At 41.1% G+C, this 27,975-nt stretch overlaps 3 protein-coding genes across 6 annotated transcripts in view; 1 reads left to right on the forward strand and 2 right to left on the reverse strand.

Annotated features, from left to right (window-relative positions):
- Positions 1-27,975, forward strand: part of LOC127354704 (zinc finger protein Aiolos) — a 51,523-nt gene that overhangs the window by 10,997 nt on the left and 12,551 nt on the right. Inside the window, exon 2 of the mRNA XM_051384812.1 lies at positions 9,129-9,234. The gene's annotated coding sequence lies outside the window, so the exon portion shown is untranslated. The remainder of the gene's footprint in view (positions 1-9,128; positions 9,235-27,975) is intronic.
- LOC127354707 (SWI/SNF-related matrix-associated actin-dependent regulator of chromatin subfamily E member 1) lies at positions 388-8,529 on the reverse strand. 4 transcript variants are annotated; one of them, XM_051384823.1, is made up of 11 exons: positions 8,151-8,529; positions 7,332-7,382; positions 6,959-7,002; positions 6,579-6,683; positions 5,640-5,720; positions 5,175-5,306; positions 4,778-4,949; positions 1,860-2,032; positions 1,646-1,747; positions 881-1,127; positions 388-778 (listed from the first exon to the last, which is right to left on the reverse strand). In XM_051384823.1, exons 2-11 carry the CDS (start codon positions 7,336-7,338, stop codon positions 579-581), a joined length of 1,263 nt encoding a protein of 420 aa, XP_051240783.1. In that variant the 5' UTR covers positions 7,339-7,382; positions 8,151-8,529; the 3' UTR covers positions 388-578. The 4 variants fall into 4 exon arrangements, with proteins under 4 accessions (XP_051240783.1, XP_051240782.1, XP_051240781.1 ...); XM_051384822.1 differs by having other exon boundaries at positions 881-1,142; positions 6,585-6,683; positions 8,151-8,518; XM_051384821.1 differs by having other exon boundaries at positions 881-1,142; positions 8,151-8,511.
- LOC127354712 (insulin-like growth factor-binding protein 4) lies at positions 10,796-27,964 on the reverse strand. Its single transcript, XM_051384831.1, has 4 exons — positions 27,000-27,964; positions 18,384-18,547; positions 16,968-17,093; positions 10,796-15,158 (listed from the first exon to the last, which is right to left on the reverse strand). Exons 1-4 carry the CDS (start codon positions 27,352-27,354, stop codon positions 15,021-15,023), a joined length of 783 nt encoding a protein of 260 aa, XP_051240791.1. The 5' UTR covers positions 27,355-27,964; the 3' UTR covers positions 10,796-15,020.

Raw genomic sequence — 27,975 nt, forward strand, 5'->3', positions numbered from 1 at the left:
TGATACAGAGAGTAAACAAATATTCTCCTGCCAAAGGAGATGGTCGCCCAGCTCCACTCTTCACAAGTGTGCCAACTTATTTTAAAAGATTGCAACATGCAAAAATAACAATGAAAGCAACAATGACACTACAATACAAAGGACAACGTTAAATATAACACTGAACAATGTTTGTTTCGCATGACAGCTTTTTTCATATAGCCAGTCTTAATTTGCGACTCTCTGGGATCTGCCAGACATAGTGCTAGAGATATGTATCAATATGTGCTGAGAAGGGCCTGTATGGGTTCTTCCAAATTGCAATGAGGCCTGTGGAGACAATATAGTGCTTTCACACTGGCTTTTGTGGCACACTTAGCAGCCAATGATTTTAGACAGGACCATTGCTTTGTCGGCTTCAAGTGCTTTATATTTTTCATTTATGTGTATTCAGCGCATGTCTGTGAACTTTGATTGTGAAATACTGAGCCCATCTGAAGGCTCTTCATATGCTTTGACAAACTGAGATGACACTGTGCAATATATGTTATCAGAGGCCAACAGACATAATGACAGTCCACAGACAGTCAGGTGTGGGCTCAGTGCGCTGCTCTTGCTTTGCCCTCTGATGGCTCAATGGTAGGGGCATCTTCTGTCTGAGCAGAGGTGGTCTCTGAGCCTGTGTTACTGTCGCTGGTTCCCTCCTCCATGGCTGCCTCTGGCACACTCTCCTTGTCCTCCGACACCCCCTCCTCACTGCCTGGATGAGCCTCAAGCTCCTCTGAGGTCTTCGGCTTTCCTGAGTCAAAGAAACAAAAACATGACATGATGTTAAAAAATAATAAGCCAAACAGCACAAAGGCCAAAAAAAAAAAAAAAAAAAAAAGCCAGTGTGGCTCACCTGGAGTGTCTGTGGTGGTGGATTCTGTTTCCTCGCCTTCTTTGTTGCTACTTTCGCTAAGAGGATTTTGCTGGGACTTGTTGCCATGTGTTGCACAAATGTGTTTTTCCTCTTCTGCTAAGACACAGGTGGGGGCCTCTCGTGCACCTCGGTCTCCTGCATCTTTCTCTCGTTCTGCCATCCGTTTGCGTGCTGCCTCTTCTGCTGCAGCAATCTCTGCAGAAATCTTCTCCATGTCCACTTCCACCTTCATACAGCACAGCTTAAAAGTACAGTACATGGGGGACTTAATGTAGAAAGCAACTACTGCACTCGTGAGCATGCTGTACGTGCTAAGTAGAATTGTTTTTTTTACACTTAAATGTAACTAATGATGTCACTGAATGTGCACAAATCTGATCTTAACTACAACAATGCTTTAGTGCATGCTTAGTCTTTAAACTGCTACTTCTCAGTCAGTGAAAGGATGCTGTAAGAAGTTCTGTAAAAGGATAAATGGCGCCACCTGTTGTGATCAGCAGAGGCTTTCAACTGCACAATGCTGAATCTCATTTCAGAACAACAGTTATTATGGGGGCAACAAATTGTGAACGATGACAGCTATATGATTGCCAGAACATGTGGATGGAGTTAGCAGCAGCTGGTGGCTGTAAGGCAGACGTAGACTGGCACATAACCAGAGCTGCACACTGTACAGTTAAACATGCAAAATGAAGCTTGCGTGCGAGTAAGCAATGACCAAGCTTGATGTAAAAGCTGCCGTACCCTTTTTAGCTCATTTGTGAATGACTCTGTGGCTTCGATGAATTTTCTCTTCTTGTCCTGGTGGCGGTCTTCAATCTGAAGCAGCTCTGCCTCCAACTTTCTCTGCATCATAAGACACACAGGCCAACACGGTTATTACATTATTAGCCCCGACAAAGCTGTTTGCTAAATGCCACCATTATGTGAAAATTAGAAGACCGCGACTTGACCATACCTGGTGTACCATTAAAGACTGGACCTGGCGTTTGAGGACCTGCATGCGAGCAGTGGTGACAACTGACCGCACATCTGGCACTACACTCTCACTGAGGATCTCGCTTATTAGACGGTGGTTGCGTTGGAAACGAGATGCAGCTGAGTGCTTTATAGAAAACCCGTCATCGTAATCTGAAGACATGAAAAACATTTGAGTTGTAACAGTTGTCTTAAGAAATATATTTTTACACACCTGTCAAAAGCCAAAGAGTAGAGATGTGTTACAGTCACTGTCAGGGAGTATGAGAGGCTTCGGCAAACTATGGCACAAATGATACAAAACAAAATGATGCAAATGCTGCTGTATCAAGACACTATAAACATAAGGAGGATATTGCTCAATATTTATACAGAGAGAGTTAAGTATAGGTCATTATGTCAAAATACATCCTTAAGCAAAGCAGAACCGTTATTGTTGGGTGAATGGGACAAGCGGTTAATTATAACCCACTCTATGTGGACAGATGTAGTCTGCAATTTTCATTCGTCAGCAAATGTTCTTCTTTGTCTTAAATGTATACTCTTTTTTTCCATTTAAATACAGGATGAGGGTGCAGGAAAGTAAAATCCAAATACAGTTCATTTACAGTGCCATAAGACAATAATCATCCCTAGTTACTTTTTCCATACTAAAGAATTAAGTCCAGATGGATTCAAATAGGATTTTATCTTTGTTTATTAATTTAGGAAATGCGTAAAATTAAGAACTGCAGTACTGTTGGAAGCAAATTTGACAATGATTACAGCTTTAGATCTGCCTGAGCCATCAATTTGGTGCATTTGTATTTAACTAATTCTCTCCCATTCTCCTCTGCTCAGGCTTTGTTAGAATGTATGTGTATGTACCAAGGTCATTATGATCAACCAAAACTAAAAACTAAAATTAGGTGGGAAAAAACATTTGAATTAATAGAAAAAGAAAAAGAAAAAGAAAAAAAAAAAAAAACTATTGTGTACTTACAAAAGAGGAATTGTCTTTCGTTATAGTCTGCACAACCAGTAAGAGGGGGCATTGGTGCTCAATTTTTATTGAGACTGGGATGTCTACATGACTGCGATGCAATGTGTTTGTACTGTAATACCTATTCTGAACTTCTTAAATCTTGCCCCTGACAAATACCCCCATTATAATTTAAAAAACAAAAACTAATAAAAAACAATAACTAAAATGAAACGAGCAAAGCCACTCTGGTATGTACAGCTATCCTCAAGTCAGTTTATAGGTTTTCAATAGAGCTCAAGACCCAATCCAGGACAGCACTGAGTACAAAACAATGTGCTTTTTGTACTAAAAAAAAAGTTCTGTAAATTACAGCACTGAAAAAGTGACTTACATACAGTATGTTGGAGTGGAAACAGATATAATAAAAGTGACATGTTATGGAGGATCTACAAGATCATGTCAAAGGATTAGCTAGTAAATTATTAGATATTTGATTGCACAGCAATTAATTGATTGCAATTAATTTGGACAATTAAAGAAGGGACCAATTACAGACCAAATGTGTAAATGTAATCCATTTATATATAGAATTTTAAAAAATCTTTCTACCGGTAGCTTTTACAAGGTAAATATATAGTTGTATTCACAAATACATTTCACAGTAAAGTTGAAATTAGTCATTCTAATTCTAATAAGTGGCACTATGTTTGGAGGTTTAGCAAAACTTTGCTAAACCTCTGTGATGCCACAATAGCTCACAGTAGATATCACCTGTACTTGTTGCTGCTGTGCACCCATGTGTGCACCCTTGAAACTTTCCAGAGAGCATAAATGAATCTAATTTGCCGTGTTTAAAGTTTCAAAGGTGCTCACGCGGGTTGTCTTGACACCACAACAGGAAACAGTCAAAAGAGGTAATTCTGAAGTTTGGTGTGTGAGAAGTTAACACTTCTCTCTACTTCACAAATTCAGCAAAATTCAATCTCATTCATTTCCTTTTTAGCACAATGCTATATCCCATGATTAATGTTGATTCAGGTAGATTTGACATAATGAAAGTAAAACGATGGCACCTGCTGAATGTCCAATATTTCCCCGACTACACTACACGTATGAAAAACTTGGTTAAAAAAAAAGGTTAATTCTACTGCTGAAAAAAAAACCACCATACAGACTTCTTTTAAAACAGAGTATGATAGGTCCATCTGTTGCTTCTGACTCTATGACTCTAGCAGGCCCTTTATCTCTGTGAGCTGTTATGATGCTGTTTAAAACAGAAAAGGAGAAAAGAGTGTATGGCAGCAGCTTAGAGTAGAATTTCTGAAAGACTTTATTACTAAAACACAATCTCTCAATATGGAGCCACCCGGAGAGCTAAGTCTTATTTAATCATTGACGTACGTGCAGTCTGTTGAGAACATAACCCACTGGGATACCAGCTCTGACATTTTTATGGTCTGGGGTGTTTCTAAATAGCAATTGGTTTTATCTGTAGTTTTCCTGTACATCATTATCGTCTACTGTGACCCAGCCAGACCCCAGACAAGCATCATTTCCTTGAGGTGGGTGTAACTCAAACGTCTTCTTCTGGCTTGTGTCTCTAACGTGTGTGCGTCAGTCTTTAAAACAACAGAGAAAAGAATGTAAATTTTGCAATTATGTCTAAACCAATGCCAAGAATACCTACCAAATGTAAACTGTTGTGCAAAACAAAGACAAATTGTGTTCCATTTTGCAGCTTAAAAGCAGAAATGACGTTTGAAAGGTACCATTACCAAAAATGTGGACAGTTGTAGCAGTGTAGGAGGAGGGAAAAAGATAACAGTTTCTGGGTGTGCGGACTGGCAACTCTGTGTGGTCGTGCTACAGTAATTACAGCTCTGTCACGGTGCTCTAAACCTTGGGAGACAAAGCATTTAGCTGAGTGGCCTTACCATCTGGATCCTCTGCTGGCTGAATACTCATGTAAGGCTCGCCCTTGTCCAGTCTGGACTGCCTCTGGCGGCTCTCCTCTTCCAGAGCTGCCTCGGCCCGGCTTTTTGCATTGACGTAGGCCAGGTAGGCTGGAGAGTTGTGATAGGCCTTCATGCTCTCATTATACTCAATCTACGGTGGAAAAGATGACAGGGATGACAAGGAAACAGAGATGGCAAGCAGGCACAACATGTGGACCCTCGTTTTCAATTAACTTCGACAAGATAAGGAAAGAGGTTTACTCAGGACTGTTAGAAAGGAAGGAATGATGACTGGAGGGACCCACAACTGTTGGAGACACATCTACTGGTCACCCATCAGAAAAACCCCATAAACACCCCTTGTAAAACAACCAACCTTCTCTGCTTCGTAGTCATTCAAATAATCCTGTTTCTCCTCATCAGTGAGGTCCCTCCACATGCCACCGATTATCTTCCCAATTTCCCATAGCTTCAGATCAGGATTGGAGGCTTTTACTTGATCCCAAACCTGGTGATGAGAACCAGACATGGGTGTGGGGTTGGGTTGGGTTGGAGGGGCTATAAGTGGTTATCTCTTTGCAGAGAGGTCACAAACCAGAGGAGGCCGTGTGCTTTAAGCTCCATCTCCAAGTTGATAAATCCCACTACATGGTGTGGACAGTCCTAGCTAAGTCCTGGCTTAATTTGGCTTCACACCTACCTTGATAAACAACTATTAACTGTCTGAAGCAAAATGTACATCTTACTTACTCTGACAGAATATCTTAAAAGCAAAGCATCCCTGTCTTCCAACAGAGCACACGATGATGCAAAAGGTAGCAATTAAATACTGTGTACTTACCTTACGACTATATCTCATATATGGCATCAGTGGCTTATCAGGTGGTTTGGGTGGCTTTGGGATATTTATTCCCGAAGAATTCTGGTAAACAAAGAAAAAGAGTCACCTTAAGGCTTGGTTGCTGTTGAGTGATCAACAACAACTAATCTAGGCTGAGTACATCTTGTGAAACTACGTGCAGGTGCACAGTTATGTAATTTGATATAAATCTATCAAAAATGGGACCTGAAATCAACTACAATATGCATCAAAGTAACTTTGTATCACTTCAATTAACATGATTTAATTAATGTCAGTTTGAGGCCATACACAAGTCAGGAACCCAACAGAGTACAATGGAATAGTGCCGACTGTGAAAAAAAAAAAAAAATCTCACTTAAGCTGAGATTTGCCCATAATGCCATTATCAGAGTCAGCCAACCACAGCTTGCATGCAGCGACTAAATTACTGCTCAGCAGCCAGAGCCATGCCGAGCAGAGAGTCTGTAATGCCATGGCAACACTGATGGCATGGGTTACTTAACATGGCTGTCAGAAATGCAGACTTTGAAAGGCAGGTGGTCTTTGAATACACACAGATGGACTTTTAGTCAGTCTGCACTGTGATGGAGGCAGCAGAGGACATTTGGAATGACACACATTTCATATTCAGTCTCAGTAATGGAACGAGTTCGGCTTCTCATGCTGAAAATTTTGCAGCATCTGCTCTTTGAACCATGGAAATGCAAATATACATCTAATCTCATTAGCAAAGCTCGATGTTGTGAAGAGCACCAATGCTACTGATGCTCTCAGAGGCTTCTGCAGTGTCTTCCTTTGTCTGAGTCAGCAGACTGTTAAGTGTGAAACTTAACTGGAAGTGAACTGTTACAGATTTTCATTTCTCCAGTTGCTTGACATTTTCAGTCACCTTTTTTAACTCTATGTTAATACTCATACCGTTACCCGACTGTTGCTGCTTTGGCTCCCTCCCAGTCTGTAGTTGTTGTAGGCCAGGTGGCTGTATGGGTTGTACCCCACAAACCCGGTAGTGTTGGGCATTTGCTGATGGAAACAAATGAGACAGAAATATGAATGAGAAATGAAACCAATGAAATAAGCTGTGGAAATGCAAAATAAAGAAACTTGCATTCATGCTGGAGCTATAAGGAAATAGTCTTTTAAGTCAGTCTGTGTTACTAACCAATACACAAAAGAGTGGATCTTTTTGAAAAAGATATTTTGCTAAAGCATAAACGGTACTAAAATGGAGTCTCCAAACATCAGCTTAACTTGGGATACCCAGAAGATTGTTGCTACTCTGAGGTAGGGGTACTTACAGTTGTAGGGGCAGGGGGAGGGGGAGGGGCATATGATGGTCTCTCTGTTGTGAAAGAAAAGGTCCAAATCAGACATCAATAATCAGTCCAGTGAAACAGCAGACTATTAGCTAACCCTAACTATTTGCCAGTGATGTTTACTTAAGATGCTTTATTTCTACATGAAATAACCCATCAATAACAAAGTACCCCTACATCATCTGGATTCTCTGATAACCATTGATACACTCTGATATTGCAGTGTTCTGGTTATATCACTATATAACATGGATATATGGAAACAGCAGGTCTGATGTGTTTGATTATGCGTTTTATATAATCGCCTACAAAGAGCTTCATATCACAACCAGCTCAAACACTCCCAGTTCCTTACTTGACATCTTTGCAGTGAGGAGTAGGTATCAGTCTATTCCAGGCATTGGCTCTGTAATAAACACATTTAGAGTAGGGTAACATTTTATATCGTATTGATGAGATGAACTGTGTTGCTGTGGTGGTTTATAACGTTACATCACACAAAACAAAGAGATGCCGATGATTGTCAGACAACCGGGCTGGCTAACGTTAGCTAACGTTAGCTCAATCTGTCTGAACACTGACAGTGTGGAGAGGTTGACACACCAACTACAAGGCGTTTCATGTCAGCAAAATAAATGCTACCAATAGCAGCGTTAGTAAGGCCGCATTAAATGCCAAAGCAGCAATGATTATCTGGATATGATAACTGGTGAAATAGCACTGGTAGCGCCAACCTTACACCTCTGCTGGATCCAATAAACGAGTTGTAATTTCGCTAGCAAGCTAGCGTTAGCACGCTAACGTAATGTAGCTAACCGCTAGTTTCTTTGACGCTAGGTTAGCTAGCCCTACACCAGACGCCAACAATAAGTAGACCTAGGTGTAATTATACTGTTAGGACAATGGATATTCGTTCCTATCGATATGTGCTTAGCTTGAGTCATCAGCTTCAGTAGCGTTAATGAGCGTCAACTCGTCTGAATAACCAGCAGGCTGACGGCTAGTCAGGTTAGCTTAGCTAAATGAGCTAAGTGAAAAGAAAAATGACATCTCTTGAGACATTATTAGCATGCAACGTCAAGTCCAACCAACACATCTAGAGATATACACATTCCCATAGATTTTGATGGTGACAAGCAAGCATGTATACTAAAATGTTGGCCAGAGAACTCACCCTAAAACCTTTAGTCCCAACCACAGTGTGTACGTTGTGGCTTTGACAGGGAAGGCTAACCACCTAGCTCAGAGAAACAGTCCCCACAATAAACGAATGAAATGGGGTCCACTCGTCAGATTCCTGCAGAATCTTCCAGAACTGAACCCCCACCCTCTCCTCATTACAGCTGTTCCTTTGCCTCGATGCTGATGCTCATCGCCCTCAGCTGTCACTGCTGCAGCTCTGACTTATTGATATGACAGCAGACAGATCTTTCTGCTCACGAATAGTCATCATTAAGAGAAAGAGAGAAGGTATCATAACAGCGCAGCTACATAGGATGTCACATTTTACCCTTCATGGCGCAGATGTGCATCAACATTTGTCAGAAACACAACGTAGCCTGTTTTATTCCTGAGTTGTATAGAAGCAAAAAGCTAACCGCAAAGTTACCTGCACTGCAAAATACCTCACCTCGTGTCAATAATGTGCCATGTCAGTGCGGATGCTTAACCTTTTACACCTATTCTTTTCTACAGGGTAATAATCTCAGACTATAATGCAAAAAAAAAAAAAAAGTTGGAATGACTTATTATGTCACCATACCTAAAGTAGCATTATGGACGCCTCACAGCTTCTAAGCTTTTGAGAAAATCAAGGTTGCCCTATTCACTGCTCCCTTGTTTTGAGAACTGAAATACTTTGCATTCTTGTTCTCATTGTCTGAGAGCCGCCCAGGTCAATAGTTGTAATAGTGTGTTCCCTAAAGATAACAATCCAAAGCCTGTAGGATTTAGCCTACATCTCTGTCCATTCAACCTGAATAGTACTTGTTTTGGATTTGTTAATTGATTGTGTTCATTGTGACCCTGTTTCTTTCTGTTTACACTGCACACTTGAGAGCTTATTTTATTTCTGCTTGACCTGCATCCTGTATAATATGCATGCAGACACTGTTGTGATCTCATCTGCAGGTGTCCTCTTTTCATTGATCAGGCAATGGCCAGAAAGCTGTATGGATGGAAACGGGGAGCAGATTCCACACGAGTTATGGGCAGGACCGTGTTTAGAGTTGGACACCTGTGATGGAGTACATCTGGAGGTAGGGTGGAGGTCACATGCCTCCTGTAAGCTACTGTGCAGGCTTAACACAGACACTCACACAGGGCCTCCCAGTCACAGCTGTGGGATTGTGGATGCCCAGGGGCAGAACAGGGCCTGTGACATTTTGAATCAATCAGAGGGAAACCCGTAAAGCTGTTCTTGTAATGCAGATTCCGACCCAGTTCTTAAGCCTGTAGAGCTCTCCAAAATAGACTCAGGCAGTGGAACTAAGCAGACTTGAAAGTTTACTCTGGTGGTAGACGGTGGGGGTATTTTTAGAAGCTGCTTCAGTCAGATTATTATGATGTATCATTCCAGAGGTATTCCTTGGACAAATGCCATGAGTATTATCATTAACCTGTCCGTCTAACCAGTATATAAAGTATAAAATCAGCCTCAGCTTTACCAGCTGCACCATTAAAGTGATGTACACATTAATGCTTCAGTAATTATAGTCCAATATTATAATATAGATTATTCTTAAATGGGTCATTCTGAGTCCTTTTACTTTTGGGATTATGTAAGTATATTTTGATGCTAATGGGTTTTTACCTAGGTAACATGTTTAATTCAGGACTTTTACTTAATGGAGTATTTCTGGGTAGTGCTACTTTTACTTGAGTAAAATATCTGAGTGCTTCTTCCACCGCTAGAAACGGGTAGACTGATAAGCTCTGAAGTATCCTCACACATGTCACTCAATGTAAACTTAGACGTGATGTGCATCCTGGAACACAGCTCATATTATAGTTATGAACCTGCAATCTTTTATTTAAAGGTTTGTTTCCTATTTGATTTTGGCAAAAAAAAAAAAACTATCATTGCTAGAGCCTGACCATTACTGGATTTTTGAGGCCGATACCAATATTTAAGAGCTGAAATCTACTAACAATATATCCTCCTATATTGTTTTCACATAAACACATTATATAAACCTTAATTTTCCCTATCTCTAATTTATATACTAAATATTTATCTGAATATTTTACAGTTGAAATATTTTCCCAACATCAAACATAACAGTACATGTTTGAGATTGGATAAATAAGGGTAGTGGAAGTAGTAGTAGAAGTAACATCAACAATTAATTAATAGATTAATTATAATTAAAAAAACAAAGATTTTGGTAATACCAAACAATACCAAATGCGTTTTTTTACCCCAATCTTATATTTCTGCAGCGACATATTGCATACTCTCTGTCCACATTGCATAGCTTATGAAACATATGAAGACGTGGAGGCCCAGACATTACACACATATAAACATCAGATTACATATAGAGCGCACTCATAAAAGTAATCTCCACTAACATATAGTCTTATAGGGAAGACACTCAGAAACAATCCAATGCAATGCTGCAACAAGATAAAATCCAATTCTACTGATAGCTAGAATGTAAAAGGAGACTACAAGTTTTTATTTCAGATCTTCATTTGATAGTAGATTAATTAAATTTCATGTGTTAAATCAAATTCTTAACTCATTATCCAAAATATACTAATATGTCTGTGATAAGCTAAATTCATCCAAAGCTACTAATAATAACAGCAACAACATTGTAGTTTCTAAAGTGTTTTAATTGATGTATTACAATGTGTACATTTTCATCAGGTAAACATTTACAATGTAAGTGATCATTTAATTGGTTGAAACTCTATATTTCAGTTCTTTGATCACTTCAGTGTTTGAGTATAACGGTCCTGTTCTGGACAAGATACACAAGACCTTAGCTGTCTCCAACCCCAGTCCATTTGTATGCATGCAAACATTACTTCATATCTTCTACACATTAATAGATAATATCAAAGGCAAACAGGAACAGTCTATTCTTGAGAAATGCAGTTACAATTCAGTACAGCAAAGTTAGAGATCAAGCAACGTACTATAGCTTACATACACAGTTTATGTAGTTAGAAGGCCTTTACAAAATCAAAGCCAAAACCTTTTGTCATCTCTATCAAAGATTAACATCAATTAACAGAGATATGTGTTTGAGTGTGTTAAGTAACACTTAGTTAATGGATGATAAGATAGGATTTAGCTGGAACTTTTCTGTGCAGTTCACTGAATGAGTATTGACGTCTCCAGATACTGTTTTCTTTGGAATTGTTTTTAGGCTATTTGGTTTTTGATATTTTTAAGCTGTAGCAATGATTCTCTACCCAAACCACCTTCTATCTGTCTGCCTGTGTTTTGGTGAACTACCTTTGGATACATTTCTTGGCAATGCATTGTTTCCAGCAAAGGTTATTAATTGACCACTGGCTTCAGTGATAAGAGTATGTAGTGTTACTAGTGACTGGGGGCCAGAAGTGTAGAATTCTGACTCATGTAGCAAAATAACTAAGCCTGCACAGAGACAAAGTTATGTTTGATCATTTTCATTTGAGTAGTTTATTATGATTAACCATATAGGATGTGATTCTATTGAAAATGTATGTAAGCTTTTTATTCAAATTTCACAAGTGAGTTTTGTAGCAAAATCATAGAAGACAAAGTGCACTAAAAACACACCCTCTAAGTTTTAATGTGTATAAATAGTAGAAGATAGATTGTTTTATTTCACCCTCAAGTACCTTCAGGATGCACTGAAGATACATCAGAGAAACCCTCAGTCTGATGAGGGATAACAGTTGTCAGATTCATTTTGGGAATGTTCTGGCCCATATCAGCTGTCCCCAGTTAGCTGTGGTGAGATTACTGGGGGGTTATATGTTTTACTACCTCGCACAATAAAGGAATAAGAGAAGCACCAAAAGTAGAGCATTTCACTTTTCTCTGACTCTATTTATATATGCATAAACTACTGCATTCTAGAAAAAAAGATTAGACCAAATTCAGTTTGGAAAAATGTGCAAAAAATGCATAAAAATAAAGGTTTTCATGGCACTTTTTTCATTTCTATGTAAAGCTGAATTAACCTTCAGCATGTTGTGCTCAAATAGTCTTATTTAAAGCTTAACTGATGTTGAGGTAAAAGCTGAGTATGGAGACAGAAAGAACCAAATATCCATTGTGCGACAGTATGTATGCTGTGAACTGTATGCTACGCTCTTTGTCCCAAACACCAACCAATAAGTTTCCCATGGAGCAGATAGATCAGGCTGTCCATATCTGGTGGTGACAAACACCAGCATTAGCTTAAACCTGCTTCCCTGCCCTGAACACCAGTGCAATCCAATTGCTATAAGAATAGTAGCAGCCTTGCCTACAGTATCTAAAATATTCGATGAATAGCTATGTTACGTGCGCTGGTAATACGCTCCTTTAATTATTAGTGTGATGCCCTTTAGATGATGTGAAAACTGAAAACTAGCGTTGTCAGATTAACAGAGGAAATTCTCGTTTCAACATAATTATGATTTTTACTGCTACACAAGAGTCCTCCATTCAAAGCTTCATGTTAAAGGACCAGTGTGTAGGATTTAGTGGCATCTAGCGGTGAAGTTTCAGAGTGCAACTTACTGAACACTGTTGGTGTCTGTATTTGACGACCTGGGAATGAGAGTGGGCTGTGAAGCGTGTAGGAGAAACTCATTGTGGCTCTGAAACTCGCGAAAAACACAAAAGGTCCTATCTAGAGCCAGTGTTTGTCCGTTCTGGGCTACTGTAGAAACATGGCGATTCAACATGGCGGACTCAACTGAAGGTTACCCAGTAGATAAAAACAGCTCATTGTAAAGTAACAAAAACACAACAATTCTTATTTTCAGATGATTATACACTAAACATACCTGTGAATATCATATTACATTTCTGCCAATAGATCCTCCTAAATGTTACACACTGGACCTTTTAAAGGTGGGGTAAGCGATTCTGGAGAAATCCAATAGCACGACAAATACCATGATATAGTGCGAGCAATGACACACTAACGTTGGCTGTTTTGTCGGCTAGCAAACTGTCACTACAGTTGCTGTTGCACAGCTAACGCGCAGAGAGAACGAGATGGTTTCCCAGAGCCAGCTCACCAGCTCCAGACAGCGATGCTCACAACTTTTCCTGCTACTATAGCTAACATTACGACAACAGCATGTTATGCAACACATGTTGGCAAACTAGAAAATGAGATGAATATCCGTGGGCATGTCATTTAACGTTACCTCACACACAAATCCTGGCTGGAATGGCTCCAATTAGTATTGTGTGGCTCGGTCCGATTCCATTCACGGAGCCCGGGCTGTGTACAACCACCAGATTTTTTTCAGCGCACACACAGCAAAAAGCTGGCACACCGTAGGGAGATATTAGCTGAATTTGACAAAAAGTGTACTGGATTAGAATCGCATTACCTTGAATTGCTTACCCCACCTTTAACTAAGAGTTGCCATGCTGCCAGGAGCTTAATCATTACAATGTATTACAGTCTGGTTGTGTATTTAAAACACACCACGCCTGCATTTACAACACTGGCCTGTGGAACATTCAGCCAGTTAGCTGCAGTGATAGTGCAAAGCCAATGTGGGATGTTACTTTTATATTTTAACAATAAAATTGAAAACACACATGGAAAGCCTTTGTCAATAGCTAGTGTAGATGGTCATACATTTAGGTGATCCTCACACTTGCTGATGCTAATTGCTCCATTTCCTGAAAATCCCAGTCTTCTGTTCCAATCCTAAACAATGCCCAAACAGTGCAGAAGCCATTTTTTTGTTTAGTATTTTGGCACATTCAGTATATAGCACCACCAAAGTTCTGCCAAGCAGTCTGTTTGGAGAGAAATCCTGTATGTTGAAGCATATTCATATGAGAGTCACACTGGCATTTTAGCACCAGCTGGAGAAATGAGATTATCCTATCAGCAGTGTACAGAGTTTTTAGCCCAGCTACTCTGCCAGTCCTTCTGGACCACGATGCCACAGAACAAAGAGAGGAGGATGCAGAGTTAACCGCAGGGTGATGAAGCAAATCTTTTCTGGCCCTTCAGAGATATAGTTGTTCAAACTAATCTCACTTTTCACTTTGGTCTTCATGTTGTGAAAAGCTATGGCTTATCATTTGGTAACTCAAGGCAGGGGATTGTTGCATTCCTTGGTTAGCCCTGTTTCTTTTTTCATTTTATCTGTTGTTCTCTTCTTTATTGCTATTCTTGTGTCCTCGCTGAACTAGACTTTGTGTTTGCAAAGCCATTTTATTGTTTTGTTTTAACCTACTTACCAGATGGGTGGGGTTTACGACATATAGGACAGTAGAATAAGAGCCACACATTACAATCAATTACACACATTGTGTTAAAAACTAGTACACGATCCTTTGATTGATAATCTGTCTGCGTTGTCCTGATGCAGTAATTCCAACTGATCTAGTGCTTCTGAAAGAATCGAACAAATGCTAACAGTTCCTGTTGGATCTCAGGTCGGATTATCTGGTGGGGTTGACGCATTTTCTCATTTAAAAAAAAATTCTCTACTGAAGTTAGACTAGAGAGAACAACACATATTGCTCTCTAACAAAGATCACAACTACAACTGTGGAAGGTTTTTGTCTGCCACCTGTTACTTCAAAGCGCGTGTGTCTAAAGACACAGTCTTAAGTTCACATAGTAGGAACAGTACACAACCAGTGCTCAAAAGACTCAGACATCAGATACTCTCACACACAGAAACAAAATAGCAAAAGAACTCAATTCAATGGTTTCCTTTTTGTTGCGCAAGCTCAAGTACTGTTGGCCTTAGGTGAATCAAGGCTTTAGAGCAAAGTCCTTTCCCCGTGTAGTTCTACTAAAAAGCACCAGTAGAGTTCAGCTGGTCCTGCACCCCTACTGCCACTCCCCACTCCTCAATCCCTCTGCGTAGCAGTCATTAACTGGTGGCAGTCCAGATCTCCTCGCAGCTCCAGAGGGCCCGGCAGCCTCATGCCTGTCTTCTGATCCACACACCAGCACTTTCCCCGCTGGCCGTCACGAGCGGGATGACACTGTGGACATTAAAGATACATAGAACATTCTAGTTACATATAACAGCTTCTTCAACAGGTTCTAGCACAGGGGCCAGCAACCTTATTATCAAAAGAGACATTTTTGTCCAAAAGGAAAAAGGGAAATCAGCCTGGAGCCACAAAATATTTTCAAGCATTATAAAGCTAATTTCTTGCACACAAATCCACCATACCGGTAAGCCAGGAGGTGTTGGTGGTGAAAGCAAATCTGTTCAGGCACTAGTCAATTCTTTATATTTTTTTCTTTTTCTATTTTCTTTTTTTGGGGATTTGGAATCCAGAGCTAGCCTTGTATCCACCGCTATTGAGGTTTGGGAAAATATACAGGAAAAAGCATCAGGTCAACACATAACATATGACTCACATTTTAGTTGACAAAATATTAAAACATTCATTTTTATTCGGTGTGTAATGGCTACACATTTTTACAATTGGAGAATGTAACATCTGTTTAGTTCTACAACAATGATCAATGAAAATATTCAAAAAATAACTTGCTCTGTATCTGCTGTAAGTAAGTAAGTGTTTGCTAACATATTTTACAAGGTGATCATTTGTCATTGTTGTATTTACAGCCTGTTGAAGAATCAATGAATGCAGGTTTATTTAGAGCTGAGCACTAGGTTAGAGGTTACAGAGCAGTGTGATTATCTTGACAGAGTAGATAATGCTTTGTTGGCAGGGCCATAATTCTCTCTGACAGCAAACCTGGCTTTTAAACTTTTAAAGACGTTTTCATTGTTTTGCAGCAGTGTTTGGCTGGAGTTTGTCAGGTGTAACATAATTATAGCACTAGACCACATCAAGACAATGTTGTCTACTTCTACATTAAAGCAAATTACATCCAGCTGGACCTTAATGTTGCCTTAAACAAACTGTGAGAAGTATTTCAAGTCATTTGATGATTTGATTTGAAGCCTCTGTGATTCCTTCTGTGAACTTTGAACAATTCCTGTAAATACAAAATTTATTGCGTGATTTTGTGCTTTTTCTCTGGTGATTTACAGTTTTCAAAAAGCCCCCAAGACCAGTTAACAATCTTAGAGCTACCCTGCCATGAAATGATTCCCAGTTGTCCCTCATGACCTGTGCTTTACTTCCCAATAGGTTTTTTTTTATTTTTTTTTATCACAGTACAGTTTTAGTTAAACAGTAAACAGATGGCTGTGAGTGTGAGCAGACAGAGATACTTGAACTATGTTACACAACCTCAGACTCTTGATGACTGGTGCCTTAGCATAGCTTTCCTTTTATCACTGACTCTGCGTCTGCTGCTTTGATTGCATATACAAGTCAGAGAGGTCTTATCTGTGTTTTTATGTTAGTCTCTCACTCTTATCTGCGTAGTTGCCCAAACATGCAAAGGCAAAATAACGAGTAACTGCATCCAAAAGCTAATTGCATCCATCACAGCAATAAAGTGATTATTGTCCAACAGTTTAGGGGAAACCACTTTACACACACAGCTCAACTGAAAGTAAATCACTTTTCATATGAGCTTAGAAAAATAAGGTCTTGGCATTACCAGGACAGTCTGCTTGGAGACACTTTTGTGTTGATCTTGAACTTAGTAAGACAATATTTCATCGGCTGCAGGCATGTTTTGTGTTTTGGCCCACAGATTGCTGATGTGGTTTGAAAGGAACTGCTTGAAGTACAAAGATAGGCATTTTTATTTGGATTGGCTAAATGATACGGATTCACAGTTCACCCGTACACATGGCCAAATAGTGGTCTGCTCAGTAATTCAATAAAGCTCATAATGAGTGTGTGCTTGAAACCACAGACCTGTTTAGCGTGGAAATCTCCATTCTTGTCACAGTTGGGTATGGGGATTGTGAAGAGATCATCATGTGTGCGGGTATTTGATGCCAATCTGTCCAACGCTCTCTGCAGCTCGGCACGACATGGAGCCTGTTGGAGAAATCGTTTTTTGATTTAATGTTTAATCACATCAGCAGACCTATAGATGTGTGTAGACATTTGCAGTAGCGAAAACTGCTGTGATAAAAAGAAATGCCAAATTCTTATCTTAGATAAAATCTAGACACAACTACCATACGTCAAGATATCATTTCAATGTCTAAAAGAAAAGAAAATAGTAAAAAAAAAATGTCGCAATTTAATACTGATGCTTCTTTTTGACCTACATGAACACACAAGAAGATTGGCTATTTCTATATAGTCATACTTAATGCCTGCCACCGGGTTGGATTTGGTCAGATTCTCCTCCAAATCAATGAAACAAAGCAGTGGAAACACACCACTTTTGTCCACAGGGGCTACCAGAATCAACACAATGAAAGTTACTTGTAGGGGCTTTGAGGTTAAATAAATAAGTAAAATAAATACCAGGCAAACTGGGAAAACAGGACATGTTTTTGGATTCATACTTTTGTTCTCTATTGGGGTAAAAGATTATTACTTAACCTGCTGAGAGCATTGCCTCAAGTGCTCATGGGAACTCATGGCTGTTGTTGCACAGAAGAGTTTATTCAGTATTTGATTATATTATATACACTGTGTTGGAAAAAAATGGGGAAAAGAATCAGAATCAGATAGTTTTACTGTCACGATTTATTTATTGAAATCATAATCAAAGTGCTGTTGTGGGACTAAACTCAACATCCCACAGCTTTTCATTTGTCACCAAGAAATGTCAACAGACTTACATTGTGCATGTATCTGCAAATAGTGCTTTGAGTCAGCTGCAATGAATTCACAAGCCAACTAATGATTGCATGTGAATGCTTCATTAAAAAATAAAAAACGTAACTATCCAAAACGAAAGGTAAACCTAAGTGGGTGGGCAACCCGAGTAAATCTATATGTGTATATATTTGTCTGTATGTGTGGCATTCATGTAAGAAATGTATTTTAAATGAACGTACTAAAATGTGGTAAAACCAGTCTGTTACTGATTAATAGGGATGTTATGATCCTGCTCTTGCCAGTTTTAAAACAGAAAATTGCATGTTGATCTCAATGTGCACCTGTACTTTATTTTGCAAGACCGCAATTAAATGTTACAGTCTGTAAATAACTAATTTGTACAATTTATAACCTGACTGTTACGCTTGTGGCTTTGGAACTATAAAGTCTTAATGTGAAACACCTGCTGGGGTTGAGGCATGTGCTGCAGAGGGGATTGCCCGGGTTGGTTATTTGCTGTGAAACTGATAAGATGTCAGAAGTTTCTCTCACCAGCGCCGCCTTGGTCTCCTCCCTGGCAGTGTTGCTTCTCTGATTTGTGGATTTTGGAGGGTGTCGGGCCAGGGTCTTCTGTATGCAGCGCTTGTCCTGTGGACTGCACCGGATGTTGCTGTTGTTGGGATGCTCAGGGATTATCTCATCCTGCCTGTCCATCGCTGAAGGACAAGAAATAGTGCGTTAGTTCCTTGAATTCAACTGCAAGGTCAACAATGCACTGTCAAAAGTACTGCATAAACAGTTTGCCAAAAACATCTGTAGTGCTCATGTTGCATAATTATCCATGTAACATAATAATATCACATCTTAATGATATCTGCATAATTAAGGGCGACATCTATTATTTTAATGATTTGCTGTATAGAGCAGGAGCTGTTCTGCTGCTCCTCCTTGTCCTTCTACATAACATCACATACAGCTGAACATGGTGAGATGTAGGCTAAAAATGAGGCCAGGTTAACCTCAAGGACACAGAGCTGTGTTCCTGCTCTGGGGGGGGGGGTAATCTGTACCTCAGCTCTTGCCCTGGTACTTTTCAACTACTGCACCACAGACATGCCACGAGCTCTGAGGCTTTTTAAACGATACCACCTCTGTTCTGCCACCCTCCGTAACATTGTGGTCTGTGCCACATTCACCTTTGCATCCCTATAATCCTGCAGTTCTGTGGCCCTGCAGGCAGCCAGCTGCTTCCTCAGGAAATGCCCCCCCCCTCCTCCATTCTCCACCCCTCCACAACAACCTCAGTCTGAGCCAGATGGCGGTTGTTAGAGGGTATTTGCACTGTCACTAGTGGGCACAACTCTGTGTGTGTGTGTGTGCGTACTTGGTGGTTGGGGGGCACAAGATGGGTAAAGTGAGGGATAAAGGTTGTGTGTGTCTTTCTTTGTGCTCATGGTGTGTTGACTTTCATCTGTGGCTTGTAAGACTTGGCAGCATTTGATGCTTTCTGCTCATAACCCATGGCATTTTACAGATTGGCACTGGAATCAAAGAACTTTAAACTGCGGTTTCACCATTTTGAAGCTGTTCTCGCTCTGATCATCGAACCAGATCTGAGCTCTGGTTAATATCTAAGGTCACTGCCAGGCATCCAGTTAATTGCTGTTGGCAAAGAGACAATGATGGTGGGTCAGTAGTAGTCTCTTTAATCCTGTGAGATGTGCGGCCTTCTCTCAGGTCTACAATGCAAGGCACACACACATTCAAAGCAGTGCAAACTTTTCTTTGCAGTAATAGTTCTCAAGCTAGTCCTGGCCCTCCTATATTCAGGATATTGATCCTGGGCAATTTTATGGCGATGACTTGAATTTTTTACAACTCAGCAACAGCAGTTGGAATGTTTCTTTAAACTTCATAGACAGTCATCTTGCTTGGCTTGGCTTGTCTGGGGGGAAGTGTCTTCTGGCTGTTTGTATTTTTAGTCTTGTTGCTGTTAAGCCTTGCTCATCACTTTCTTCCACAAGAGCCAACAGCGTTTCAGCTGTTTCCTTCGTTCCAAGTTGTTCTTTCTCCTCTTTTGCCAGTTCACACTTTTCCGATTCCGCGCTCTTCCGTTGGGCGAGCCAAAGTGATTTAGAAGTGTGTCAGGGGTGGCATGTCCTGTTTGCTACCACTGCTGTTTTCCATGAAGGAAGTTGTCACTTCTCTGTGGGGTTTCATATGATTTGGATCAGCAGCTCTTGGCTTTTGAAACATAATTCCTACAGTGTATTATCAGCTCTGGAGCTGATACATTGCAGTGCATTGCCAGCCACAGGTGCACAGCAAAGATTAAGAAAGGTCCTGAGTAAATATATACTCATGCTCAGAATCAGGAACAGTCTGTACATGTCTTTTGGGTATCTTGATACATTGTAATAAGTTGAAACTAAGCACACAAGGACAACAACAAAGACCACTACCTGTCTATTAATCAGCAGGCTAAATTCATCATCAGATTAATGTGTAAAATCTTTGTTTTATTTTGATAGCCTAGTATGAGGACAATACAACGTGTGATTAGCAGATGGCCACATAGCCAGTGCTATATATATATATATACATACATACATATAATTAATGTGAAACAGCACTGAGCATAAAGTCCATTTTGTTAGCACTTAACTGAAAAATTCCAAATCTATTACACAATAAACTGCATTGTTTGCTCAATCTAGTTCTTAGTTTAATATTTGTTGTCACATATCAACCGACACAGTTGCAAATGTATTTGTCACACTGGCCACCACACGTGAGCATCATTCCTTATGAAGTGAAAGAGCGAGCAGTCTGATTGGCAGGGTCTCTCCCTCTGATGAATACATTTTCTGACTGGGGAAGCATCACTTTCATTGTTATTACATCATGTAATCTGCATTATGACAAGTGCATGCTACGCTTCTGTTTATATGTTTGTCAATCCATGGAACACTAATGTGAGGAGCTTAAGGGCTCATCAGTTTTCAAATTCTGCTGTCAGTGGCTTTAAGGCTGAACTTGTAAACCTCAAAGACAAATATCCTCCTCAGATAAATATTTACTTATGCTCAGTGAGATTGGCAGAGTACTTTCCTACAGTTTATGCTTCCACTAGCTTGGATCTTGGATCTAAGCCTAACGAGATTCTATGTGCGACATTTCTACAAAACCTGAGATGCACCCTTATAAAAATGACAGCTTTATTTGTGCTCTATTTAATACACATACACAGAGGATAGTTTGAAATCACTAAGAGTAGCTGCAGAGTAGCTTCCTAACAGTGTACAGAGCCTGGTTGATGTAGGAGCCGATATTAGCCTATCTAGCTTACTGGCATATGTTATGGGCAGTAAGTAACAAGAACATATGTAAGACAGGCTCACTTTTCAGCTGTAAAATGTTCCACTCAGTACATATTTTGGAGACAGTTTTTGTTATGCTTTCTAATAGGATGTTTGATCTGTGCAGAAAGCTGTATGTGCAGAGTTTGACACTAAAAGCATGTTTTCACATTCATCTGCTGAAAGTAGAAAGCTGCTGAAAATCTTGTTTTTGCTGATCTCCAGGAGTTTCATTTCTCATTTTGCCGCAGTAGAAGAGAACTTCAGGGTGTGTCTGTACACTGTGACATCACTGTTGGGTGTTGTTATATGTGCAACTAGTGCAGTTGTAGGCGTACCATCGCACATTTCTGACTAAACTAAACACTGAAAATCTAATCAAAGAGATAAAAAATAGAGTTAAATTACTCTTTAAAATGTCAGTTTATGTTATGTTTATGTAAAGAAAATAAAAGATCTGATATCCAAAATACAAAAGAAACAGAAATAAAATGGGAGAGCAATGGTGCAATCAGTGTTTTAAAGTTATTTTAAATGTCCAGTGTGTAGCATTTAATGGCATCTAGCAGTGTAGTTTGCAACTCCCTCCCTTCACCCTCCACTTCCAAGTGCGAAGGAGAAACTACGGTGGCCATGAAACAAAAAAAAACGCGAACACCCCTATCTAGAGCCAGTGTTTGGTTTGTCTCTTCTGGCTTACTGTAGAAACATGGCGGTCGAACATGGCTCCATGGAAGGCGACCCACAGCGTCTGTACATAGAAAAGGTCATTCCAAGGTCACAAAAACACAACTATCCTTATATTCAGGTGACTATACACTAATGACTTTTAAGTAGCCATTAGCCTTTAGTCACAATAAAGTGCCACTGCTCACTGCCCTAGGATCAACTACGCCATTACTGAGGCCTTTGCCTCAGCCAGTGTCATTCCTGTTCTGTCATCTAAGTCATTTATCTTTTTCAGACATAGGGATTGGCCCAAATTGTCCATAAAACATGCTTAGATTGGCTTAAAATGTGAGTTTTGCAAAGCAACAGACAGACATTGTTTATAGTGTTATGGTTCTCCTTGACACTTGATAGAATAGATTACAGCATGTTGAATGTAACTAATCATCTTTTGAGAGGCTACTCCTCCAAAATGTTTTGTGCCGGTATGTTTTCAAGAGTTTATGGCTGCGAGCTCAAAAGTCAGCAGGGCTTACTACCAAAAAACTGTTCTTTTCAGTCAACACTGGATGCTGCCAGAGTATCAGGTCGCTGGTTTCCAGGCAGAGGATTTCTTTGAATCAGTTAATCATCAGAGTTGATGTCTAGTGCAGTTACAGGAACACTGTTCAAGACTACAGTGTGCTGTGTGCTGTGCTGTAATAAGGCCAGTGGAACTTTTTATAGTGTCATTTGTCAAAGGAAAGCTTGAAAGTTCAATTAACACAGAATCACAGACTTTTGTGAAAAGGAACCCTGCGGCTGCACTCTCTGATACTGCTCTGGTCACTTCCCATTCAGCTAATGTTCGAACAGACATCCAGATGTACAACATGTTTGAGTCTATTGAGAGTAGAGCAGCAGCAAATTACTGTCCTCTTTGATTTAGTGCTGATTTACCCTTCAGGAAGCCTTCTTTGAATCCTAAATTATACTTTTTAATCTGACAGGTGTTATAGATTATATTTAGCAGAATGCGCTGCTAAACATTGCCACTGCATAACTAAGTTCACAGAAACTGAAGCCAGCTTTAAAATCACCATCACTCTTAGCTGTGGCAGCTTTCTAACAGGTTGTTAATTTTCATTAAAGAAAAAACAATAGTGTACTTTTTATTTCCCTGTCATGTTTTGGGAACTTGTGAGAGGTGTTTGTCACATCCACTGCCTCCTCCGTGATTCATGGTTTCACTTTTCATTTAGATGAAAACATGATCAAAGACATCTGGATTCCTGTCACTTATCCAACAATATAAACTGAACTGAACTGAGATATTATAGTCATCTTTAACCTCAGGGACATAACTCCATAGGCTGGACTCCATCCACTGCTTGTTTAGTAGATTTATTTGCTTGCAGATCTGTGAGTAAATTTTGTCGTAGTGAGTTAGACTAATCTTAGCCATCCATCACTTGTTGATACACTGATACTACTACTACATGTAATGAATAGACCTATGAAGGGAGGGAAACCTGCAGCTGCAGCAAATTAGGTCAAACTATTCTGGGTTACATCATTAACTTAATTTTGAGTGGATTGTTCTTGTTTTAATGTTTGTACATAATCAGGGTCTTCAGTAAAAGTGCAAGGAGAGGAAATTAATATAACAGCATTTCTACCAGCCGGTGAAGGGGTGCGTTACCTGGAATATTAGTAACAAATAAAGCATTTCATCTTTATGAAAGGCACAAATTAACGGTAAAAACCACTGCTCAGAAAATAGACTTCATGATCAAAATGACCATTTATCAAGACATTGAGATATTGAGATATGTTCATGTATGAAATCTTAAAGATTCACTGTTGTCCGCCGATTAGGGCTTTTATGTTTGTGTATCTCTCAGCTCCAACACTAGAAGGGGGTCCCTGTCCCATGGAGGACAGCAATTAGCTAATCACATTTACTCCTGCCCCAGCTGTACAAATGTGCCGCACAACCCAAAGAAAGCAAATACAGAACATTAAGGGACATCTGCTGAAAGAGGTTTGGGAAAAGCCTCATATAGCACCAGAAAATACATTCACATCTTTAACCAGTTCACAACTCCCAGAACGTGCTGAAGAGCCCTCGCTCGTAGGAGAAAGGAAAATCTAGGTTAGCATGCTGCTTTCATAAAGACCTGTCTGCGTCACAGCAAATTGGGCAGAGTTGGACAGAGTCTGGCTCCACCAACAGCTTCATTCATGCAACTCCTTCAGTGCCTGTAGGTGTAAGACTTTTTATATCTGACATCTGTATCAGTTTGTAAATAATATCCGTTTCACTGTCGGGGGGAAGCATTTGAATACGACACCCGGGCAGACCCGGCAGGAATGTAGGAACAGACGCCAACACACGCATGATGATTTATTCTAAGTATTAAGATAGAGAGGGCTTCTAAGAATGGGATATTAAGACGCACTAAAGCTGTCTTAGACCTTGACATAAGATGCAAGATAGTGCTTGTTGCTATGGAAATTTGGTTCAAGAATAGCCTTAAGGTTGATACATTTTTAAGAGAAATACAATGTTTTGAACCAAAGAAAAAGGTCTAATAACTCTTGCCAGCCTAATTTAATGTATTACCTTTACTTAGGTACTTTTTATTGGTAGTTAGCAGCTAGCCTTTAAAGTGACAATCATGAGTCAAATCTTTGCAGTACAAGTGTTATCTTGCAGTATTTAGATGAAGAGGTGTAACTATTAGCCTGAACACCCTAAATTCCCTCCAATGGGCTGTCGAGATCTGCCTCTATCCCAGGGTCCTTTTCATTATGAATTCTCTTGGTTTTTAAAAACCCTCTTTCTATTTTTATCTAGCATGTTCACTGTTGCTAGGAGTGGGGCAGTGTCAGACATGTATTCAGGAGATGCACCCCCTTGTTTAATAATGCATAAGTACGGTGAATGTGCCACAAAGGAAATCTCCTGCTTGTGACTGGAGTTGCTCTTCGCCTCTCCCCCGTGTCTTTCTGATTGTCTCTCTGCTGCCATGGTTTACATTCAACATTCTTATACAGCAGATCTGAGCTGCTGCCCAGAAGAATTGATTTACAGTGGGATTTATTGGGCAGAGCTTCCCCACTTTGTTATGACAGACTCCAGGGGTGAGAAGGAGTGTGGAGGCAAACAGAACTCAGTGCTCATGTTACAGAACACCAAAAACAAAACTTATGAACTTTCTAAAATGTTCCAACTACTGCCGCCCCACCCCGAAGAAAGGACCCGAGACTCTCCCCAGTGCACTATAACCCAGTTCCGGGCCAGCCGATCGGACAATGTAGCATCAAAGAGCAGAAATAATGTTTCAGGGCTAACAGGCGGTCCAATCCGAGACAGCCATCCATTTTTATCATGCTCTAAACAGCTTGCCTCTTCTTTCTGATTCCTTTTAGTCATGCTATGTGCCGGCCTAACCTATGCTGGCCCTGCACAGAGAGCAGAAGGCTCTCATTTCAGCTCTGGCAGCAAGAGTGCCGATGAGCTCATCCTCATGAAGGAGCTGGACGTGGTGGGCGATGTGCTCAAAGGCTTGTTAGGGCTGGAGGGGGGAGGGGAGGGGGAGGGGGTGCACCCAGGGCCAGGGGAAATAGATGCTGCAATGGAGATGAGCATCCTGGGAGCTTTATATTGGCTAAGTTGATCCAAATCTTTGGTGTTCTGGCGCTAACAGACGACTTACTGTCATTACCAGTAACTGTCTGGGATCCTGGGCCAGTTAGATGATAATCTGGAACAAATGAAAGAACCACCTTGTCTGTGACACGTTCTAACAATTGTCTCATATGGCATAATGGAAATCAACACCACTCCCTTTGAGCAGAGCACAGGAAGGCAAGCAGTGGAGAGCAGTTTCCTCAGTAGAAAGAAGTTAACGTCAAAGCAGTGAACTGGAACTGGATATGCAGATAAGACATCCAGCACTAGACATCCCACTGTGTGAAAGTGGAAACAGACTTTCTTCTTTGCAAAAGGAATGCAACAACAAAGAGGAGAATAAGAAGTCAGCCCAGAAGAGTGTGATAGAGATGTGGACAGTAGAAGAAGAGTTAGACATCTGCAGCAGCAGCAGGAGCAGGAGGAGCAGGAGGAGGAGGAGGAGGAGGAGGAGGAGGAATGGGGGCGTCCATGAAACAGCACCAAGTGAATTACTGATTGCAGAGAGGTCTAATAGCCCCAGACTGGCCACACTCCATTACAGTCATTTCATAGAGCAGCTTTTATTACCTCCTCCCATTACAAACATACACTCACATATTCACTTCCACACACACACACACACACACACACACACACACACACACACACACACACACACACACACACAGACTCTCACATTCCCAGTACCACCACAATGCATTTCACTGCCTGCACTAGACGACTACCTGCAGGATCTCAGTTTAACATTGGCATGATGAGGTAATTGCACACCCAAGGGTTGCTGGGAATTTTTTGTGTGACTATCTGCATTAACCAGATGCTCTAAAACAGTTAACTATTTTGCACGCCACACAGTCATACAGGAGACACAGTACAAGCTCCTCACACACACTCACATGCACACACGCCCACTCCAAGCTATCACCACAGCGCTCTCATCTCTGAAGCCTCTGCGTCTTACAGCAGGGCCCCTTTCACTGCGAGCGGCTGCAAGACAGCAGGGGGACTGTGTGCGCTCTCCCATCAGGCCATGCGTGAGGAGCTGGTGTGTGTGCACGCTCTGGTTCGGGGCTTAGCCGAGATTAGGGTAAACAAGCAGCACATTGTCACACCCACACACCCCCCCAACTCTGACCCTGCCCGGCTCAGGTAAGGCCCAGAGAACGGAGACAGAAAATATTCTGCTCTGCCCTGCTCTGCCGTGGGTCCACCGAGCAAGAAGGACACAGAGACAGCAGCCCAGGTTCAGAGAGACCTGGTCAGCTGTGGCTGACAGTTATTACATGCTTCATAGTATGAGAGCAGCTTGACATAGACATTTGCAGAGATATCAAATGTGGTATGAAAGCTTTGCTGCTGTGAGCCTAATAGTAATTGACAGTAACTAAAAGAAAGAGGAAGTGCCCTGTGTAAAGAATTCTTTATCAGTTCACACACAGACTCTGACCCCTTCACTCTCACCTGAGTTCTCGTCCACCTCTCTCTCATCGGTGCACACCCCCTGGCCGTGCATTAATGAGTGCAGTGGCCTCTCCACGCCACGCGGCGGGTAGCAGCGCAGGCCCGTGCCACATCGGGGGGAGTAGACGCCACAGTGAGCCCCCTTTGGCAGGGCGCAGGTGGGGCAGCAGCCGCAGCCGGGCTCCCGCACTGTCTCCTCGCAGCCTTCCGGCAGACGGCAGCTGGCCAGTCTCTCCTCAGAGCACACCGGGCAGCGGATGGCCTGGTCTGACAAGCACAACGCCACCATTGACAGGGCAAACACCCAAAAGCCCCAGCAGGATGAAGCTACTGCCACGCCACTTCCACGCACCATGGCAGCCCCGGCACCTGCACACAATCCTTTACCCTCGTGTATGGTCCCCTTTTGCTTCCCTTCTCCTCTCTGAGTGTTTTGCTGCTTTTGATCACTTTCTATTTCAACAGCAGATTTTAGACCAACAAGGGAGGTTTGAGAGGAACGCTTTGTCCAGGATGGTCTTTGATATTTTCAGCTGGTTAGTGTTTCAACTGCAGGGACACAATGCCTCTGCTGTATTGCCTCTCCGTTCCTCTGATTCAATTTCACAGCACAGAAATTGGAGCCTGCTGGTGATCTGCTCGGCTGGCGAATGTAGTTGTGATAAGAACTAGTTTTTGTTATGGTGAAATGAACAGTTGCAGGAAGGATATCCACCACTGTGTTCAGGTGAGTGTTGCTCTCTCTTCGAGTGTGAGTCCAGAGGCTCGCCCGCCCTCTAATGAAGCACCAAAAAAATCTGGTGACTAGTGTCCAAATGCAAAGCAGGTCATCAAAAGGCAGTGTTTTAAGTAACAGCTGCAGTTTCCTCTTCTTGCTGGTGTGCAGTGCAAAGAACTCGCTCCTGAGAATGGCTCAACACGAGTGGCTCTCCTTGGACTTTATACTGGTCCATGGACACGCCTCTTTCTACAGTGA

The sequence above is a fragment of the Dicentrarchus labrax genome, unplaced genomic scaffold, assembly GCF_905237075.1.
Source record: "Dicentrarchus labrax unplaced genomic scaffold, dlabrax2021, whole genome shotgun sequence".
Classification (NCBI taxonomy): domain Eukaryota; kingdom Metazoa; phylum Chordata; class Actinopteri; family Moronidae; genus Dicentrarchus; species Dicentrarchus labrax.

Coding starts and splice junctions, on each gene's coding strand:
- LOC127354707 (XM_051384821.1), bottom strand. Junction 4,950..5,174: donor ATGACTACGAAGCAGAGAAG/GTTGGTTGTTTT, acceptor TTTCCACCGTAG/ATTGAGTATAATGAGAGCAT. Junction 779..880: donor CACCACCACAGACACTCCAG/GTGAGCCACACT, acceptor TCTTTGACTCAG/GAAAGCCGAAGACCTCAGAG.
- LOC127354712 (XM_051384831.1), bottom strand. CDS start 27,354: ATGGTGCGTGGAAGTGGCGTGGCAGTAGCTTCATCCTGCTGGGGCTTT. Junction 17,094..18,383: donor AGGAGACCAAGGCGGCGCTG/GTGAGAGAAACT, acceptor TTTCTCCAACAG/GCTCCATGTCGTGCCGAGCT. Junction 15,159..16,967: donor GAGATTTCCACGCTAAACAG/GTCTGTGGTTTC, acceptor TAATGTCCACAG/TGTCATCCCGCTCGTGACGG.